Source organism: Hirundo rustica, chromosome 14 (assembly GCF_015227805.2).
Source record: "Hirundo rustica isolate bHirRus1 chromosome 14, bHirRus1.pri.v3, whole genome shotgun sequence".
In the NCBI taxonomy this organism is placed as follows: domain Eukaryota; kingdom Metazoa; phylum Chordata; class Aves; order Passeriformes; family Hirundinidae; genus Hirundo; species Hirundo rustica.
Window position 1 is genome coordinate 6,256,422 of NC_053463.1, and position 19,823 is coordinate 6,276,244.

The window sequence follows — 19,823 nt, forward strand, 5'->3', positions numbered from 1 at the left end:
TGTCTGAAGAGACCACTGAATTCAGCTGACTGGAAATTCTGACTGTGGGCTTTGTTCAATCAGTCCAGATCTGCTGGACAATAACCACAGCAGAGACCAGTCTGCTGAGAGTGACATCTGCCAGCTCCGTGTTTCTCTGCCTGCTTACAGCATTTCAGACATGTCTTAATCCTCCACATTCTCCGGGTCATTCTTTCCTCTCCCTCTCCACAAGGCAGTCATAGACCTCAGCAATGTTAGGAAACAGGATGCAGGAGCAAAAACTCTCCTGCTTTCCTCTGCATCCCCCTGAGGATGGGAAACACCGGCTCAGGGACTGAGCTGCTCCACTGAGAAATGACAGCATTTAACATTATAATCGCAGCAGGTCAAGGTGTTAGGAGGTGCAAAACCAGGCAGAGACACGGCGTTCCCCCATCCCCCAGTGCTGTCAGCCCGAGAGAGACAGAGAACTGCAAACCCACGGCAGCAGTGCCGGCAGCTGCTGTGGCAGTGACTGCGCTGGGAGGGCTGCGCTGCGGGCTGCTCTGCCCCGACAGGGACCCTTTGATCTCCAGCTTGATTCCTCTGGTCTATCCTTTGGAGCCAGGCTCAGGGACTGCCCACTGGGAAGCGGAGGAGAGGAAGAGACCGATTTGGAAAGCTAGCGAGGAGGAGGGGGAGAGGCAGAGGGAAACCCAGCCCACCCTTTGGCTTCCTCCTGCCTCCTTCTAAAACTTGCAGATTCCTCCAGCCTGTCCGAGCGCCTGAAGTTCCCTCAGCCGTGCTGCCGGGACTGTGAGGTATGGCCCGAGCTTCGCGTTTGCCTTTGCTGTGCTTCTCCTCCCGGCATGGGGATCCCCACAGCCCCACGCGTGGGGGTCCCTGGCCTGGGACCCGCTGTCCCAGCCCGGGGAGTGTGTCCAAGGCTGGCATCACTCGGGATGGGCAGCTGGACGCTTTCCACCCCAAAGCGAAGCATTTAGAGACCCCTCCTGACTTCACCCCTGTCTCCTCTTTGCAGCATTTCCACTTGTAGGCTGTCTCTTACTCAACTTCGCTGCCAGAGCTTTATTGCTTGGGTGGCATCTGACCGTAAAGGTTTATCCTGCCCTCATTCTTCTCTCCGCTCCCTTTTTGCCCTCTGGGTTTTCAGCTGGGGAGTAGTTCCTTAGCGAGATCCGTGACACCTCAAACCAGCCTGCAGAGAAAATCAGATCTAGTTACGAGCAGTCCCCACGTCTCCCAGCCTGAGGTGTGCTGGCAGGTGATGTTTTACTCACCAGAGTATCCAGAGGAAGAACAAAAGAGCTGTCGACTTTATCTCAGCGTTTTCTTGTTTTGTTTTGTTTTGTTGGGTTTTGTTTTTGTTTTTGTTTTTTCTTCTTCAGGGCAGCTGGTCTTATTTCTCCTTTGGGGAAAAAAAAAAAAAAAAAAAAAAAAAGAAAAAGGAAAAAAAAAAAAAAAAAGAAAAAAAAAGACACTCGGCTTTTTGTTCAAAGCAAACTTTGAAAGCCTTTCAAGTCTGCTGCCCTGGCTTGCCGAACTCTTGCTGATCGACTGCTAGGGAGACAGAGATTGCAGGAGGGGAGGAGCAAAGCTCTTCTGGGGTGGTGTTTTTGTTTTTTTTTTAAGTTTTAAGAACTTGGATTCCGTCGGGCACAATTTTAAGAGCACGCAGAAGAGACGAGGGCTTGTTTCCTTTAAAGGCAGCCGCTGTCCTTCCCGGCCCGGTGACGCGACAATCTAACTCTGCTCTTTGTGACCCTTCTCTAAGAAAGCTCCACTCTGTTGTGTCCAGCCTAAAAAACTGGAAATTTAACCGGTTGGGAGCTGAATTCCCACCCAAACCGAAAGGCAAAAGTTTCAAGTCGGAATGAAACCGGTGGTACCGGGAATGTCACCGGTACTCCTGAGTCCTCAGAGGCGACCGACTTGAAACAGCCCAAAAACTCCGCATCCCTCCAACAGGACAAAAGTTAATTGCAGCCGTTTGTTGGGGTGGATCCGGCGAGTTTTGAGTGGAAATGAAAGGCTGCTGTTGCGTCCGGCGCAGCAGCTAAAGCCAAGCCATTGTCTGCCACATAGGCAGGAGCAGGGCTGCGGGCGGCGTTGGGAGGGGGAAGAGCAGAAATAAACTTTTCAGAGGTTTTTTTTTTTTTTTCAAGCCCCTCCTTCCACAACACTCTGCTCTTCCATGACTCAGCCCCAGAGGAATGTCGGCTCCCATGGAAACCTTTTCTGGGTCCTCTGGTCCGAGGGATGTCGGGGCTGATATCGCTGGAGCGGCGGTGGCAGGGCAGGTCCAGGGAATGCTTTGGAGATGGTTTGCATTTTTGCAGAACATTTATCGGACAGTTTATTCTCTGCCTCCTTCGTGGAGCTGTGCGGGATCAGCACCCCCCGGGGCCGGAGGGACCTCCCGCACCTGGCACAGAAACATCCGCGCTGCTTTTGACACTTAGGTCCAGCCCACACGAAAGAGAAAGCTCAGGCGGGACAGCAAAACTGTGTCCCACCTCTCTGCACAGGGCTCTTCCAGGCACTTTTCCTGGAACTAATTTAAGTGTTTTCTATTATGGATTCAATCTGCAACCTGCAGAAACTGACGGGTTCAGCACACAGCTGTGATGGGGCTGGGCTCTTGCTGTTGTATCAACAAGCCCTGTAAGATCTGAGCATTTCTGAGTTCACGCAGAGCTGCTCGGCCCCCAGCTGAACAGGGAACAGGTTCACACATTCTGGGTGAACACAGTGTTGTGTTGTGGCCGTGTCTTTAGCGGCTCTACATGGGCACGTGGGGTAGGGAGATTTTTTTCCCCCGCCGTGTTTTACTGGGAGCGTGTAAGTGTGCGTGTGTGCTAAAGGGAATTTCACTTCCATCTACACCTTGTGTGGCTTTCTGAGCCTGCACAGTGTGTGAGAGGGCTCTGTGCAGGTGGCAAGAGCCAGGCTGGCTTCTGCCCAGTCCCCTGCCCTGCTCCCCAGGCACCCAGGGCAGCTGCAGCACATCTGGGTGAGCCAGCACTGAACATGCAGGGACCTGTCCAGCAGGGAGCTTTATGGGGACTCACACAAAAAATTCTGGCTTCAAAAGGAATTCTAGCCTGGGAGTGGCTGCTCTGTAAAGCTCAGAGGGTCTTGCTTGCATAGGGAGGTCAGGGCCAGGCAGTGGGGACCCAGCCCTGGTGTTGTGTTTCTGTGGGGGTCATACTTGGTCACCCATGTGCAGCTTGACAACTGTGACCCCAGTGGGGTTTGGCAGAATCTTTCTTCTTCTGGACCAGCTTTGCTTTTACACTGGCTGTGAGGTGGGGGAATGTCAGACCCTTCAGTGGCTTGGAAAAGCAGTGAGCAGAGGGAGGGGGCCCTGGGGTGCCGGCAGGAGCTGAGGCATGGCAGGATTTTGCCTGGCCATTGCCCATTCCTGCCCCCATGGCTGCAGTGGGAGGAGGCAGCAGAGCCCCTCGCCCGGGTTAGCGGGGGTGGCAGCTGGGGTGAGCCCGGTGGCCTCGAGGAGGAGCTGGCAAAGTGGCCAGGGAGAGACTCCTCCCCACGCTAACGTGGCACCCCAAAGGGCTTACGCAACCCTGGACAGGGCCAGCGCCACATGGACCACGCTCCACCACCGTGGAGCCTCTCCTGGAGGCTGCAGCCGCCTCATCGGTGTCCACCCCACAAAGCCCCCAGGCTGGGGTCCCCATCAGAGACCCACAGGCCCAGTGGCACAGACTCTCCTCTGTGCATCACTGTGGGGTATTTTCCCCATCGGGAGAAACTGGTGATGGTGCCACAAGCCTGGGGGAGCGTGGTAAAGAGTTCCCCAGAGCAGCTGGCTTTGAGTCTGTGGAGGTGTTGAGGGGCAGCCTCAGCCCTCTCTACACCCTGTGTTTTTCTTCTTTGGGGAATGGCTGTGAAATGCAATGAGCAGCTGGTGCTGAGGGCCGTGCTGGAGAGGTGAACCACTGAGAGGGGTTTCTGGGAGCCCCCAGACTCTGCTTATGGAGTGACTGGGAGATGAAGTCCCCATGTAGGATGCAAGTGGGACCAGGTATTAAAAAGTCTGCGCAGCCAATGGGTGCCCTGTTGTCTGCTCAATCCACAGCATTCAAGAGGGCAGGCCTGAGGAGAGGGTGCTCACAGAGCTTCTCTTATTCTGAATTCAGCAGCCAGCATCCTGCTAAGGGCTGGCATCTGTTGATTCCTTTAGGATGCAGAAGGGCCCAAGTCCCTGCTTGCTAAAATCTTTCTCCCTTTTTTTCTCCTGTCCAAAATGACCCCCTGGCTGCACCCCCCTGCTGCCCTCTGCCCTCCATGGGGCTCACAAAGCAGTGCCAGGCATTCCCAGTGCAGAGCCCCTCAGGGACCCTCCCAAGTCCCTCCAGCTGGGGGAAGGATGCTGAGCTCATGGTGTGGCCCAGCTGCCAGCTCCAAAGAGCATCCTCTTGGATAGCAGGACCGTGGTTGCTCCACAAGGAGGGAGACTTGTGCCATGGACCACGTTGTCCTGGTGGAGCAATCCTGTGTGCAGGGCTCCTGAGCTGTTATTTCAGGACTTTTGACCACCAGGCATTCAGGAAGGACCATTTGCACCCCAGCCAGGGGCTCACAGACATTGCAATGTCCTTGCTGCACAGGCTTTGCCTCCAAAAGGTTGTTGTTTTATAAAAAATTTGTTTTACCATCTAAGGCACAAGACAGCTCTGCAGAGCTTGTTTGCTCAGACTTTTTCATGCTCCTTCTTCCTCCAAACACAACACTGGCAGCTCCAACTGTCTGCTGGCTCCTAGCAAACATGTAATTCCCTGACCCCACTTACTGCATGCCCAGACTTTGAAATTCAAGGCTTTTTTAAAGCTTGGGGAAATGACCTAAAACAGCTTTGGTGTGGGGTTGGGTTCTTCTTAGTGCCACCTTCCACGTGTGCATGCACTGCCCTCTCCTCCAGGCTGGGCACTGCCCAGGGAGCATCACTGAACCTCAGAGCACCCTCCAAAGCAAACAGGCCCCTGGGAGAAGCCCAGGAGGAGCCTTTACTAGCCTGGGGATACCAGCAAGGGAGGAGATGGCCAGAATCAGCTGTACTTTTCCACCTCCCTCCCCAAACAGCCCCTCCAGGAGTGAAGAACCAGTGATCTCTGCTGGCAAATGCTGGCAGAGCTCACAGAAGCCTCCAGAGCAAATCAAGAAGAGGGGAAGGGACAGCTCACACCAAGCAGGAGAGGAGGGAGCTGCTCATCTGCAGCCTCGACAGAGCAGGAGGGCTCATCACCTCTCCCCACAGCTGCTCTGCCACAGCCCCCTCACACCACCACAGCAGCCATCCCCAGCACCCCTCCCAGCCCCCTGACACCCCAGAGAAAGCTGCCCTCCGTTCCCTGACCCCTGTTTTGCGCAGACACCCCACTGGAGGCTGGGCGAGGTCCTGAGATGGGAGAGAGGATTTTCCCTGAGTGGCCAAAGCTCACTAAATCAGGAAGCAGAGCCCAGCCTGGTCGGTGTCCTGGCAGCACAGGTTTGGTGTGGTTTTATACCCAGAGAGCTGCTGTGCTCGAGGAGGAAAAGGATGCAGCGATATCAGATATCCCAGGAGAGAAGAAGAAGCTTTGTCCAACATTTTCTTTCCTAGCAAATCCCCCTCTCTGGCCCCAGGGCGGGCTGCGGTGCCCCGGCCACGCAGGTGGAAGGCAGGAGGGCGGGAGGAAGGGAACACTTGGCAGGGGGACCGGTGCCTTGGCTGGCAGGAGAGAGAACGGGGCTGTTTCAGTGTCCCCGCGGGCGGAAGGGAGCGGGCAGCCCTCGCTGGCAGCGCTGGGATGCCACCGGCATATTAAACGGGCAGCTGAGCTGTTCTCTGCCCGCACACAGAGCGGCTCGGCCCTGCCAAACAGGAACCGGGGGGGACAAGGACACCGGGGTGTCACCATCTGCGCTCTCCTGGCTCACACCACAGCCCGTGCTGCCTGGGCTGCCGCCTCCTGCAGGGGCTCTGCAGCAGCCCGCACTGGGAGGGTGCAAAGGGCTCATCCCTTCTGGAGCTCCTCTCCCAGCAGGACACAACCCCAAAGTGTCCCGGATCCCTCAAACCCAGTGTGGGGACCCTCAGGTCTGAGCAGGAAAGGGAAAAACAAGAGACACCCCAACATTCTGGGGTGCTGGGGTTGAGGGACTGGTCTCTGATACCCTTAGGGATGTCTGTGTCCATGGGGGAAGGGGTTTTCTAAAGGATTTAATTCTCAAGTGCTCTGTCTCGTTGTCTCTCTGTTACCTCTTTCGTTCATCCACTTCCATATTCCTTCTGATTGACAACTAAGATGATGGAGTTTCATTCTTTGTACCTGACACTCATATCAGGATTTTTAACACAAAAAATGTGGTTGGATTGGTGAACAAAAAAGCCTCCGGAGAAGGAAAGAGCCATTTTGACTGTGATTTTCCTAAAGGCATCCAGGAGAGCAACAGACATCTAAACCTCACTGTCTCATTTTGCAAAATCAAATGAATTTATCTTGGAAACACGATTTGGCCCAAGGTTTTGGCTAGAGGAGCCAGCGTGTGGGTCTGTAATAGTGAACAGACGAGGCAGGAAATGGAGAGAACGCCCTTCTCGAGGTGTCTGAGTGCTCAGCCCGGAGCCCAGCGGCACACAGTGACCTCCTTCCTCATCCCTCCTTTTCCTCTGCTTTATTCAAGGTCTGCTGAAAGATGAGGGCCTGGATTTTGTTCCTTCTCTGCCTGGCAGGCAAAGCCCTGGCAGCGCCGGTAAGTGCAGGAGTGTCTTGGTTTTAACCCTCAACAAGGAGGCAGTGGAGCCTCTGCTGTCGGGGTTGTCCCTCTGGAGCAGCTGATAGGGATTTCCTTTTGTAACAAATAAAGTACTGAGGAATGAGGGACAGCTTGAGGGTGGCCCTACTGCCTGTTCCAGTGGGTCACCCCCCTTGGGACTGTCCCATGGACCACCACTTCTGCATTTTCCTCTGCAGCAGGAGGCTCTGCCCGATGAGACAGAGGTCATCGAAGATCCTACCACAGAGGTGAGTGGTTCTGTCCCTCCTCCTCACCCATCCCCTCAGCACCCACTGCTCTGGAAAGAGCATCTCCAAAGCTCTGGGGAGCCACGGGGGAGCTCCTCTGCTTCACAGGAGCTGGGGCTGTGCACCCACAGCAGAAACACCAACTCCTCTTTTTGCAGGAGCCCGTGGGGGCTAATCCTGTCCAGGTGGAGGTGGGAGAGTTCGAGGAGCCCACGGAGGATGTAGAGGAGATTGTTGCAGAGAGTAAGTCACTCTTCCCCTGCCCTCCAGCCAGCAGGGACACTGTCCCCTCCCTGTGGGTTTAGCTTTAGCCACCCCAAACAGCGAGGGGCTCCTTTGGGAAGGGCTGTAGCACAAGGACGATGCCAGCCTGGATGCACATGGCCTCTCCCAGCCCTGGGCTCTCTGTAAGCCCATCTTTGTAATGGAAAAGCCATTGGTGTGGCTACAGAGAGGGATCCAGGATTAGCCCCAGGGCTAACGTGGACCTCTGGAAATCCTCAGATCTTCCCAGTACAAGAATAGATCCCGGGAGCTGTCCCTGGCAAAGTCTCAGTCTTCCCTCTGTGCTGAGGTGCCCTGAGCATCTCGTGGGAGGTGAAGATGTGGCTGGCTCTGACTTTGCTCCCCTCCTGCTGCAGACCCCTGCCAGAACCACCACTGCAAGCACGGCAAGGTGTGCGAGGTGGATGACAACAACTCCCCCATGTGTGTGTGCCAGGACCCCTCCAGCTGCCCTGCCACCGCCGGCGTCTTCGAGAAGGTGAGGGCGGGATCTGCTTGGTGGCCCAGGGCAGGGAGGGACCCACATGGGCTTTGTCAGAGATGGTGACACGTGGAGACAGAGTCAGGGTGGCTGGTTCCCATCTGGTGGTGAAGAAGGAGCCGTTGCCCACCGCAGGAAACAAGTTCAACACCTCGTTTGGAGGCTCTCCCCACCTCTCACACAGCATCTCCCCTTCCTGTGCAGGTCTGTGGCACTGACAACAAGACCTACGACTCCTCCTGCCATTTCTTTGCCACCAAGTGCACCTTGGAGGGAACCAAGAAGGGACACAAGCTGCACCTGGACTACATTGGGCCTTGCAAATGTAAGTGGAGCCACTCCCTCAGACCAGGGGACCCCTGACTGGGCACAGCCCTCGTGCTCACAGCCCGATGGAGAGCAAAGGTCCTGGCAAGCTCGGGGCTGAGGTGGGAGCGCACCGGGGCCGCGTGTCCGGGGTGTGGAGCTGCACGTCCAGACGCTGCACTGACCACTGTGTGTGACTTGCAGTCATCCCAGCCTGCCTGGACACAGAGCTGACTGAGTTCCCCCTGCGCATGCGGGACTGGCTCAAGAACGTGCTGATCACTCTGTACGAGCGCGACGAGGACAACAACCTGCTGACCGAGAAGCAGAAGCTCAAGGTGGGGGACAGGGGAGGGGGTCTGGGAGCTCACCCCCACAGCAGAGGCCAGCACAGACAGGGAGCCCGTCCAGAATAACCTGTGGGATCCCTGTAAAGACCCTCCCAAGGTGCCCCCTTGCACCCATTTCCATGCTGACAAGGCCCCTCCGGCCTCTCCCGTGGCAGGTGAAGAAGATCCATGAGAACGAGAAGCGCCTGGAGGCTGGTGACCACACCGTGGAGCTCCTGGCCAGGGACTTTGAGAAGAACTACAACATGTACATCTTCCCTGTGCACTGGCAGTTCGGGCAGCTGGACCAGCACCCCATTGATGGGTGAGTGCCAGCAGAGCAGGACAAGGACCCCACCAGAACCATTTCCTGCCTGAGGAACAGGGTGATTTGGCAATGAGTGTGTCAAGGCAGGCTGGAGTTGTGACACAAATGGGTGGCTGGTGGCAGAGGTTGTGGCAAACCAGGCTGGGGTAGAGGCACCTTTGCCTCCTGCAAACTGCTCTTCTGCAGGAAGAGGGGCCTCCCCCAGCCCCAGCTGCTCCCACCTCCCTTGGGTGGGAAGTTTCTCTCTTCTGAGATCTACTGTTCCATGGTAGTGCCCTAAAATATCTTAGTCCAAAGGCCCTGGGATAACTTCGGCAGCTGATGCAGCAGCTGCTGGCTTAGCTGTGGGCTGCAGATGGGCATGAGAGTGATCACACACGCAGCCCTGTGGGGTGGGGGCAGCTGGCAGGGACCCCCAGCTGGTGGCTATTCTGTGACCAGCACAGCTGGCTGCAAAGGCAGATGCCAGTCCTTGACCCTCGTGACACTCAGCGGCTGATACTGGGAGGGCACTGGGACAGCAGCCAAACCAGAGAGCTGGGGCCAGCACCTTCCCTCCCGTGACGGTGTGGTCACCTTGTGGTCACAGGTACCTGTCCCACACGGAGCTGGCCCCGCTGCGTGCGCCCCTGATCCCCATGGAGCACTGCACCACTCGCTTCTTCGAGGCCTGCGACCTGGACAACGACAAGTACATCGCCCTGGAGGAGTGGGCCAGCTGCTTTGGCATCAAGGAGCGTGAGTACTGAGGAGGGCAGGAATGGGGGTGCAGGGGAGGCTGAAGAGCACCCCCAGAAGCCCCGCTGTGGATGAGGCAATGCATTACAGCCAGCCCTGGGCGAGGGGAAGCTGGGGGCAGTGGGAAGGGTACAGGAGCAGTGGGACCCTGGCAGCATCCGCCTCCTAACTGTGTCTCTCTCTTTTCCTTCCACAGAGGACATAGACAAGGATCTTGTGATCTAAACGCTCACCTTCCTGCTCTGCTGCCAACTTTGTCGTGTTTTAACCTTCCCACTTCCTTTGGTTTTTAAACTGCTTTTGTTTTGTTTTGTTTTTCCCTGGGAACAAGGTGCTAATATAGGTCTAAACATACGTAGTAACGGTGCTAAGAGAAATAACAATCTTCCTTCATAGCCTTATCTGTTACCACTAGATTACTCACCCAGCTGTTTCCACACACGCTTACCAGCCTCTTCTCTCTGGACCTGTCTTTACCGCTGATTGTTCCTGTGCTAAATATCCGCTCTGCCTCACCATCCGCTCGGCTTCTCTTAACTTCTCCCTAACAGCACGTTCCTGCACACGTCAGACACAAAGCCCTCTCGGCTGAGGGTCACCACCCCAGTCACTGATGCCAGCGAGGGAAGGCAGAGCCAGAGGATGTAGGAGGGTTGGGTTCCCCAGCAGAGCAGCTGCAGGTGACGTTGTGGCCACCCAGCTGTTGGTAGGAAGTATGGAGAGGGGTAAGAAAGACTGAGAGTGGTAGGATTCTGTTTTCCTTTTTTTTTTTTTTCTTTTTTTTTTTTTTTTCTTCTCCTCCCATTCCCAGGGCTTGAGTTTAGCAGTTATTGGGCACAAAAAAAAAAAAACAAAAAAAAAAACGGAAGAAAAGATAAAATGAACAAGCAAATAGGGAAGCGCACAGAATTTAAAACAGATAAGATGAAACGATTCCCACCCTGTAAAACCCTCTTGGATAATAAAGGTTTGAAAGTGCTACGTGCTTCACCATCACTCAATGACTGCGCTGCTGTCGTGTTTTCTGTGCGAGGTGGGGTGCCTGCTCCCCGGGGTGTGTGGGGCTCACCTTGACGTTGGTGAGATGAAGCTCTTGGCTCTCCCCAAATGACAGTGCCCTTAAGCATTTCCCACCCCTCTGCCTTGCCTGTGCTTAAATTCCAGCCCTGCTCTCCCAGGGAAGCTGTGTCAGACTTGGAGGGGACATTTCTGCCCAGAAAGTGCCGTGTTTGCCACATGCTCGAGGGAAAAGCTGTAATATTATTTTCCTGTTGTGGATTTAAGGGATGCAAAGGATGGAAAGGAGAAGGTATTTGGATTTTGCTTTATAAGAGAGGGTCCTGACAGGAGCAAAGTGATGGTTAAATCTCACAGGCTGAGAACTCTTTTTTTACCTCTGAATGTTCCCTGTGCTTTATATTATTAAATTCCTGCCCCAGTGTGAGCAACCTGATGAGTGTCTGTAATAAAAAATACTGATTTGAAACACTGACAGTAAACCAGCCTGTGATGTTCCTCTGTTTCATCCCATCCTGGTGAGGGGGGCTGCCCCCTCAACACCAGCCTCACATACGGGTTCAAGTTGTTACCACAGGTCTCCCAGCCCCAAAAAAGGTTCTGGTCTGAGGTAAGCTGAGGTGCTTCTGCCCATTCCAGCCCATCACTGTGCAGGGCTTGGGGAATATTGGATGGGCAGAGCTGCAGCCAGCACAGACACTCACATGGCTCTCCGGCCCTTCCTTTCATCAGCAATAAAATCCCTGGGAAAGGCAAAAAGGCACAACAGTAGGAAAACAAACACCCCCATTTGCATGGGCTAAAAATAAGCCAAGTTGCAAGAGCTCTGGCTCAGCTGTGAGGTCTCTGTTGACAGCCCCTGTGGGATGTGCTGTGCTCCCAGCAGAGCTGTCAGGTCGGATCCTGCACGGGGTCACTGCGGCTGCAGAGCCCTGGACAGACCCTGCAGAACACAGTAATTTCATATTGCCAAGGTGTTTGACCCCAGGGGGCAGGTGAGGGTTTTCCACCCCTGCCTTGGAGCACAGCACCCATTCCATCCAGCCACGCTGCTTCCCAGGGCTGTTAGCCAAAGGGGGTTCTCAGTGAGAGCAGCTCCACTGCGGGAGCAGCTGCTACAAACCGGCAGATCTGACACGGAGAGAGGCACCACTGCCCACGGCCCCTGCAAGAGCCAGCTGGATGTGACCCACCTCCAGGCCTGGAGAGCTGTTGGGAGAAGGTTTGGGCAGGGGAGAGGACAGGACAACAGGCAGGGGCTGGAGGAGATCAGCCATCCTGTGCAAACCTCTTTCCCAATCACTCCCTCTCAGCCAGAAACCCTCACTCCGCTCCCCCGTGCATTCCTTGCAGCTCAGCCCCCTGCCAGTGCCGCCAGACAGGCACGGGAGCTTGTGTCCTGTGCAAGGGAAGGCTTTCCAGCCCTCCCCTCCCCTCCCCTGCCTTCCCCTCTGGTGCAGGAGTCAGCTCCAAGTCCCGGCAAGCTCAGGAAAGCCAGCAGCCTGCACCAGGAGAGCTGGTTATCACAGCTCTGGAAGGTGCAGGGATCCGTCTCCAAGGCCATGTCCCACCCCGTGGGGCAACGCTCGTGTCCCAGCAGTCTGGCAGAGGCCAGAGGAGCCAACCCAGTGCTGTAACAAAGTGCAGCTGCCCTGGCTTTAGCTGAGCATCAGATTGAGCTCAGGAGGTTGTAGCTGGGGCTCCCTTAACCCTTCAAAGGTCACAGCCTGAAGTATCGAGTGGCTGGAATTTCACTGCCTTGGGGCAAATGCCGTACAAGGGGTTATGTCAGGACTTGAGGAATAAGCCGGCCTCTTTGAGCTTTCAGACCCAGACGGTCAGCAAGGGAGGAACAGAACAGCCCTTTCCCTGTTGGAGCTGAAATCCAGCCTTCCCGTGCCTGCACAGCAGTAAAGAAACTCGCCTGTACTTTCCGAGTGGAAATTCTCCCTGTGGTTTGTGCTGACTGAGGACACAGTTTGCAAACCTGGGGAAAAAAAAAATAAAAATTAAAAAAAAAATATAGAAAAATAAGAGACAGATCTGGATCCAAAAGCAGCACCAGCCTGACCCGAGTACTGCAGTGCATCTGCAGAGATGGTTCCTTTTGGTGCAGTTACTCACTGAGCCATGTCCTGCATTCAAGAGAGGAAAGATGGGGCAGACAAGGATCTCTGTAGAGATTTGTGCTGTCCTGTATGTTTTCCCGATTTTTACTTTTGTAAGAGAAACAAACCGTGGCATAAATGCTGCATTGAGGTTTGTGGCTTAAATGTACAAAATGCAGGTGATGGAAAAGGTGACAAGCCAGGGGTCACCGTGACTCCAGTCACACACCTGGAAACAGCCTGGACTCAGAGCCTCACTGTGGGCAAGGTGTAGCTGCACCTGGAGCTGCTTCTACTCTAGCTAACAGAGACATGGAAACCCATGGAATTAAACTCATCCTACAGCAGAGAATCACGGAATCACAGAAAATTCTGAGCTGGAAGGGACCCAAAAGGATCTCTGAGTCAAACTCCTGCGACAAGACAACCCCAAGAATTACACCACGTGCCTGAGAGTGTTGTCTAAATGCTTCTTGAAATCAGGCAGGCCCTGTGGCCACTGTGTCCAACGCCCTCTGGATATTTGATAATATCCAAACTAAGCCTCCCCTGACACAGCTTCACACCATTCCCTCAGGCTCCACGTGTGAAAGCTGGTATTTCACACAGGTTCAAGTCTCATCAGCTAAAATCAGCACTGAAAAGGAAGATTGAACCATGAAACTGAGCGCTTTGAGCCGTGTTCAGGTACCCAGGGTGGTGGGGTTGATGGAGTTACCATTCCCAGTGGGAATCTCACACACAGGTCTCTCTCACAGCAGTTCAAGCACACCCAGAATTACTGATAAGAGGGTTTATCACGGGTCTGGCACAGAGCGTCCCTCAGTGTCAGGATCACCTCCACCCTCTGCCCTGCTCCGGCTTGAGGAGCAGCTTCCAAACCGCCCATATCCCCTGCAGAGCATCCTTTTGTCTTAAAACCTCATATATTTCAAAGATGGCCGAATTCAGTAGAATCTTGCCCAACCTCCAACGAAGAGAAAATGCCGGGAAAACACTTGGAGGGACGCATCTCCTTGCGGGGAGGGGGCAGACATACTCTCCCTCCTCCTCCTTCCTCCTCCTCCTCCTCGGGCTGCTGCTGCCGTTCCTCCCCCGGCCGATCCCATCGGCGGCAGCAGCGCGGAGCGGCCGGCGGGGGGAGCGATGTGTCCGGGGATGGAGCCGGGAGCCGCGGGGAGGCTCTGCCGGAGCGGGGCGGGGCGGCTCACAGCCCTGGTCCCTTTAGGGCTACGTCCCCAAAACGCTTGGTTATCGGATCCCATCGCATCCCATCGCATCCCATCGCATCCCATCGCATCCCATCCCATCCCACCCATCCCATCCCATCCCATCCCATCCCATCCCATCCCATCCCATCCCATCCCATCCCATCCCACCCATCCCATCCCATCCCATCCCATCCCATCCCATCCCATCCCATCCCATCCCATCCCATCCCATCCCATCCCATCCCATCCCATCCATCCCATCCCATCCCATCCCATCCCATCCCATCCCATCCCACCCATCACATCCCATCCCACCCCATCCTGTCCCATTTGCTGAATCCTTTAGACACAAAGCAGTTGTTCAAACCTGAGGCTAGCTTTGGCCAGGGGCTGTACTCTGAACCTCATGACTCCATGGGAGGCTCTTCCTTCCCCTTTGTCCTCTCACCCTTTTGTGCCTCAGGTCTCCAAGCAAATCCTTTTAAGATGATTTTGGTGAATTTTCCTCCGTGTGCTTCATCCACGTGGGAAGTGATAGAGTGGATGGTGCCCACCAAACTCTGTTAAGCTGCAGTTTCACAAACTGACGTTCAAAGTTGCTCTTGCTGATACCTTTGTCAGTGACTCTTTAAGTGACCTAAGCCACTCATTCACAACACCATCCCATCCCACCCCAGCCCTTCTGGAGCACAGACCATTTTGCAGTCTAAAGGACTCATGGCTTACATGATTCCAAACTTTGTGTTTTGCAGCTCGGTCTGTCTTTCTCAGTGCCATTCTCTCTAATTTTTGAGCCTACTGGCTGGTCTTGATTTGATGGGGCATAAAACCACAGCCATGGTGTTCCTCTGGGTGGCCTGAGGACAGAGAGAGGATGCAGACAGACAGACAAGTACTTCACTGCACAGTGATGCTGAATTCTAACAGGAGCTGGGCTTGGCCTGACGCTCTGGTGCCAAGGTAATTGCACAGTAAGTAATTACTTGTCAGGGTTTATCCACTTTCTGCACTGCCCATGGAGAACTTGCATTATTTTCTATTTTATGTCCTACCACATAAACCAGGGCCATTTCCCAATGGAGCCCATTTTTTGTCAGGCTCGGTATTATGCTCCTAATCAAAGAAACTCTGGTTCCATGATTCTTGGGAAACAACTCGCCCCAGGACACATTTTTATGTGCATTCCCTACATTTTTCTTAATTTCATATTCCTTTTGATTGCTACTCCATCTGGATTCAAGAGACTGTACAAGTCTCTTGTTATTTCTTGTCCAAACACCTCACTGATCACCTTTAGTGCCTGGGTTTTGGAGACTCTGCTGCAGTCAGCTCAGGGGCCGAAATTCTGCGTGCACAAAGCCAAGCCTGACCGCAGCCTGATGGTGACTGCGGCTGCCCAGGGCAGTCGTGGCACCACAACCATGCCTGGCAGGACAATTCCTGCTGGCTGGGGCTGTACCTGACACTCACAGGGCTTTTCACAGCCAGGAGCAGTGTAAAACCACCACAGGACTCCTACGCTGAGCGTCCAGTGCTGACCAGGCAGGTAATGCATTTCCTTCCCATGGAATGAGGGATCTCCTGGAAAATGGAGCCTCTCTCCCCCAGCACTGATGTCCCCAGAAGAGCTGCTTCAGCTCACAAGTTCCTGAACTGGATGCAGCCTGGAAGCTGGGTTAATATCTGGGTCAAGTATCACCACTTGTTTGCTCTGCTCCCACTCCCTGAAGCATCAGAGTGCAGGGATGAGTCAGGGCAGACCTTTGGTGTGACCCAGTCCTGCTGCTCTGCTGCACTAACCACACCTGCAATCATCTGTCTGCTTGGGCTTGAGGAGCACCATTCATCCTGCAGGGCTCCTGTTGTTTCCCCCTGGTCACGGTGTCCTTAATGAAAACCTCACCTTATCTTCCATCAGACGATTCCCCCATCACTTGTGAGCCAGCTCCAGGTTTTAGCTCCGCTGCGGATTTTCATGCCCTTCAAAGAGCCGTTCCCTATTCTGAGCACTGCCCACATGCTGTCTGTTTGGTGAGCCTTTATCCTGCTCCACAGCAATAATTTCCTTTTCCTTTACAGCTTGCTCATCCAGGAGTATTTCACTTAACATGTCTTGTTTGCATCCTTCCCTTTTGCCTGGCAGCTGGCATCGGATGAACTACCTGTGGCAGGAAGAAACATGCTGTAATAATCAGAGGGGAAATCTGGAGGGCTCCAGAGGTTTGCTCCTCTCCAGAGGCAGATGCCCATTCCCTTGCACATTAACCATAACACAGGGCTTGTGCATACAGATGTTCTCAAGCCAGTGCTGGCAAACTTCAACTCCTGGCCATGGAAACTCATTTTCCCTGGAGATCTTGGCGTGGTGGACAGACTGGAAGGAGAATGAATTTCGCTCTGCATATGTAAATGGCAAAAGAGAATGGGAGGAGAAGACCATCCTCCTCTCCTTGGCTGCCTCTGCCTAAAAACTGGCAGGGATGAAAGTGCTGCACTTAGATCTCACACCTACAACCCCCCGCCTGTACTGCTCACAGGGGCAGCCCCGCAGGGAGGGGAACAGGGGAGGGAGTCCAGCAGCCTCCCCAGCCCTCAGCACTGCAGGGCTCAGCCCAGAGCTCCCACACCAGTGTCCATCCCTTCTCCCGCCACCTCCAGACCCCGTCACCACCGTGCAGCTGCAGTGCCATGGCAATGACCCCCTGGCAGACCCAGCCATCCTACTCTGGATGGTTTCTTCCCCCCAGGATGCTCAATTCTGGCTTGAAAAGCCAAGTGTTAGCTGAGCAGGAACTCCTTTGGAAAGGAGCTGGGCTGGGCTGTCAGGGCACACCTTGCTGCTGCAGCCAGCCCCCCTAACACAGCCCCAGGCTGGGGGCTCTGCTGAGGGCTCCCCTTTTCCCCCACGCTGGAGCCGTGGCTGGCTTCCCTGCTTCTCGCCTCCAGCCGTCACTCTAACATGTGTGGGCAAACCCAGGTTCCTGAAGGCAGCTCGGTTCAAGGCAAAGGTGTTGGGGCACGTTCCGTTCGGGAGAGAAGGAATGACTGAATTGCTGGGGAAAGGCCAGCCTTGGGCTGCCAAAGCTGGGAGAGGCCTGGCTTCCTGATCCAGCCCTGTCTGGGAAGGCTTGTGAATGGACCCAGGGAGAGGCAGCGAGGGATGGAGTCGGCTCTGCTTGGCAGCCACAGGGACAGAGGAAACAAGATGGGGTTGAGACATGCCCCTGCTGCAAAAGGTTCCTTCTGTGAGGGGGCCAAAGGATTTGTGAAGAGAGTGAACGAACCTGCCTTGGCATCCTTGCTTCTTTGCAAATGAAGCTCTTTCCATCCAGGTGGGAGAGCAAAAATCTCCCCCTTCCGTGCAGACTGAACCGAGAGCACACGGCAGAGCCGTGCCTCACACACACGTGTGCGCACCCACGCACAAACAGGGGCTCTTGGGGGTTATCTGACAAGTTTCTACTTCTCTTCCCTCTCTTGCTTCTCCCTGGGCTCAGCTCATCCTTGCACAGCTCCTTCCATCCCAGTGAGTCAGGCTGAGAGTAAAGCTGAGTCCAGGTGGTTCTGACTCTTCCCAGCCTCACAGGGAGCAGGAGTGGGGCTTGTTAGCCCAAGAGAACACTCTTGGTGGGTGGGTGCCTCTGTATGGGAGTCATCCATTCACAGCCTGCTGGCAGCCAAACCCCAGGTCCATCTTTGCACCCTCTCTCCCTGCCTCCGTCCCATTCCACCAAGGCAGCTCCTCGGGGCCACAGCTGCCCCCAAACTGGTCCCCACAAAGAGCTGGAGAGCTTCTCTGAGCTACTCTGAGCACCCCAGGACCCCTTTGTCTGCCCACTTTCCATCCTGCCTTCTCCAGCACCCACCAGACTTCCCAGGAAATGCTGGAGGGAATTTTCTGCCTCTCCGTGCTGGGGTTTCCGGGAGCCAGAGAAACCTCCTACATATCTCCTGATCTAAATCACCAGAGACGTGCCACAGCCAGCAGCCAGCCCAGCACTACCCCCATCCCTCTGGAGTGAAGTCAACTTTCCCCCAGAGCTAAAAAGGAGCCTCTGCTCCCCACCTTCTTGGCAAGTCCATTGCTCACCCACAGGGGAATATCAGCCTTCAATTCTCCTGGCCCCGTCAGCCCCTGCTTTCCCTCTGAGCCCCAGGTGTTGGGAAGGAGCAGGCACTCATCTCTCAGCACGTTTTCCTACCAGGACCCTGCCTGTGACCTCTGCCTAGAGACCTGCAGAGGAACAAAGCTGAAAAACGGGAGCACAAATTGAAGGGTCTCAGCTTTCCAGCTGAGCTGATTCATGTGCAGGCACCCCAGGAATGGGGTTACCTTGGGGTTCAGCATTTGTCTGAGTACTTTTAGCTTGACCCTTCGTTGCTGGATAAGAGATGGTTAGGTTTCTTGTAGATTTGTTTATTAACTGATTAATTAAAATATTTATTTATTAATTGTAGATTATTTCGGGTATCAGAAGAAGCCTGGCAACAACATTTTTCTTCCTTGCAGAAGTCAGAATTAAGCCATGTGCTGCTTTGGGAGTGATGAAACAACGATCACACAAGTGATCATTGAAATAAAAACTACCCAAAACCTCCACTGACCTCTGCTCATTCCCAGTTTTGTCAATTCCCAGTGCCTCCCATTTCCCGTGACTCTGAGGATGACAAGCATGATTCCAGCACTGGGAGACATTGATTGACCAGGTTCTCCATCCTTTTGTTTACTTTCTCATCCACCCACAGGTGGCCAGGCTTCGATTCCCTGAAGGATCAGCCCCTCGGCGTTCTTGGAGACTCACGCACAGCAATAACCAGCGCAGATGCCCTCAGCAGGGTTGAACTGTTTGAGGGAGGGAGTGTTGGTTTTTTGGTGGGAATCCAACGAGTGATCTCATCCTAGAAAGGAAGCCAAAATCACCATCTCCACCGGGCAAGTGATGGCGCTCACTGTCGCTGTCAGCTGCACCGACCACCCCGCGCTCTCTGCAGATGGTCTGTCGTGCCGCTCCACTCCTCAGTCCCACCATCACCTCCACATTCTTCGGCTTTGATTTCCTGGCAGGAATAGTCAGGACTGCTGCCATGGCTATCAGAGCCACTCTGCCACCAAATACCAACTGGACATCAGGCAAGCCGGCCAAAAAGTAGAAGAAGAAAAAGTCCAGTGTCAGAGTAGCAAAACAAACCCCGAGAATGGGTGGCACAAGCAAGCAGTCTGTGTGATAAGGGCTGGGATGGCACACGTGGCGTGGTGGATGCTGCTGGTCGTGTTTCCCTGTAACAGCCCCATCCCTGCACTGTCCCTTCCCCATTTCCCTGCTCTCGTGGCGGCAGGGCAGCCTGGCCATCGTCCACAGAGCTGGGGGCTGTTCTGCCCTCCAGGGGTTGTCCCAGTCACTTCTTTCCCCCGCTGTGGCACTCCCTCAGCAGGCCCAGGCAGCAGCACATCAGCGGCACCACGGCCCTGTGAAGCCCTCAGGATGTCCCTTCTCAGCCCCGTGGGAGGAGAGCAGCAATGCAACAACTGCTCTGCACCATTCACAGCTTGCACTTCTCACCTGAGCCCCCTCCTGCCTCTAAGCCCTCTCCTGTCTGCCTCCCAGCTGTGTTTTCCAAAAAGGGGCTACAGGTTCTATTTCTGCAGCTTAGGAGCCATGCAGCTCCTCTGACGGCCACTCAGCCTCCATCCACCACGCTGCAGCCACAGCTCCGCTTCAGACCCAGCCCCCAAGCTTCGGCGTGCTGACACAGCCTGCTCGGCTCCTGGAAGCAGGGAGAGGGAGCACCCTGCCAAGGTCACGGAGAGGGTAGGGAAGAGATGTGGTTTGTGCGTGTCCACAGACACCCGTGGCAATGCTCCCACTGCCAGCGGGTCAGAGGCTCAGCCTGGCAGGGAAGAGATCCCTCCTCGAGGTCGCTCCCTGTTCTGCAGCAGGGATGCTCTGTGCTGGAGTGGAGCCCTCCTGGCCCACCTGCCTCTCACACATCCATCCTCTTAGAGAGG

At 54.8% G+C, this 19,823-nt stretch overlaps 1 protein-coding gene across 1 annotated transcript; it reads left to right on the top strand.

Moving 5' to 3' along the window:
• The first annotated feature begins 441 nt into the window (after window positions 1-441).
• SPARC (secreted protein acidic and cysteine rich) lies at window positions 442-10,979 on the top strand. Its single transcript, XM_040077867.1, has 10 exons — window positions 442-782; window positions 6,673-6,741; window positions 6,963-7,013; window positions 7,172-7,256; window positions 7,655-7,776; window positions 7,984-8,104; window positions 8,290-8,423; window positions 8,591-8,739; window positions 9,332-9,480; window positions 9,677-10,979. Exons 2-10 carry the CDS (start codon window positions 6,685-6,687, stop codon window positions 9,703-9,705), a joined length of 897 nt encoding a protein of 298 aa, XP_039933801.1. The 5' UTR covers window positions 442-782; window positions 6,673-6,684; the 3' UTR covers window positions 9,706-10,979.
• Window positions 10,980-19,823: the final 8,844 nt, after the last annotated feature.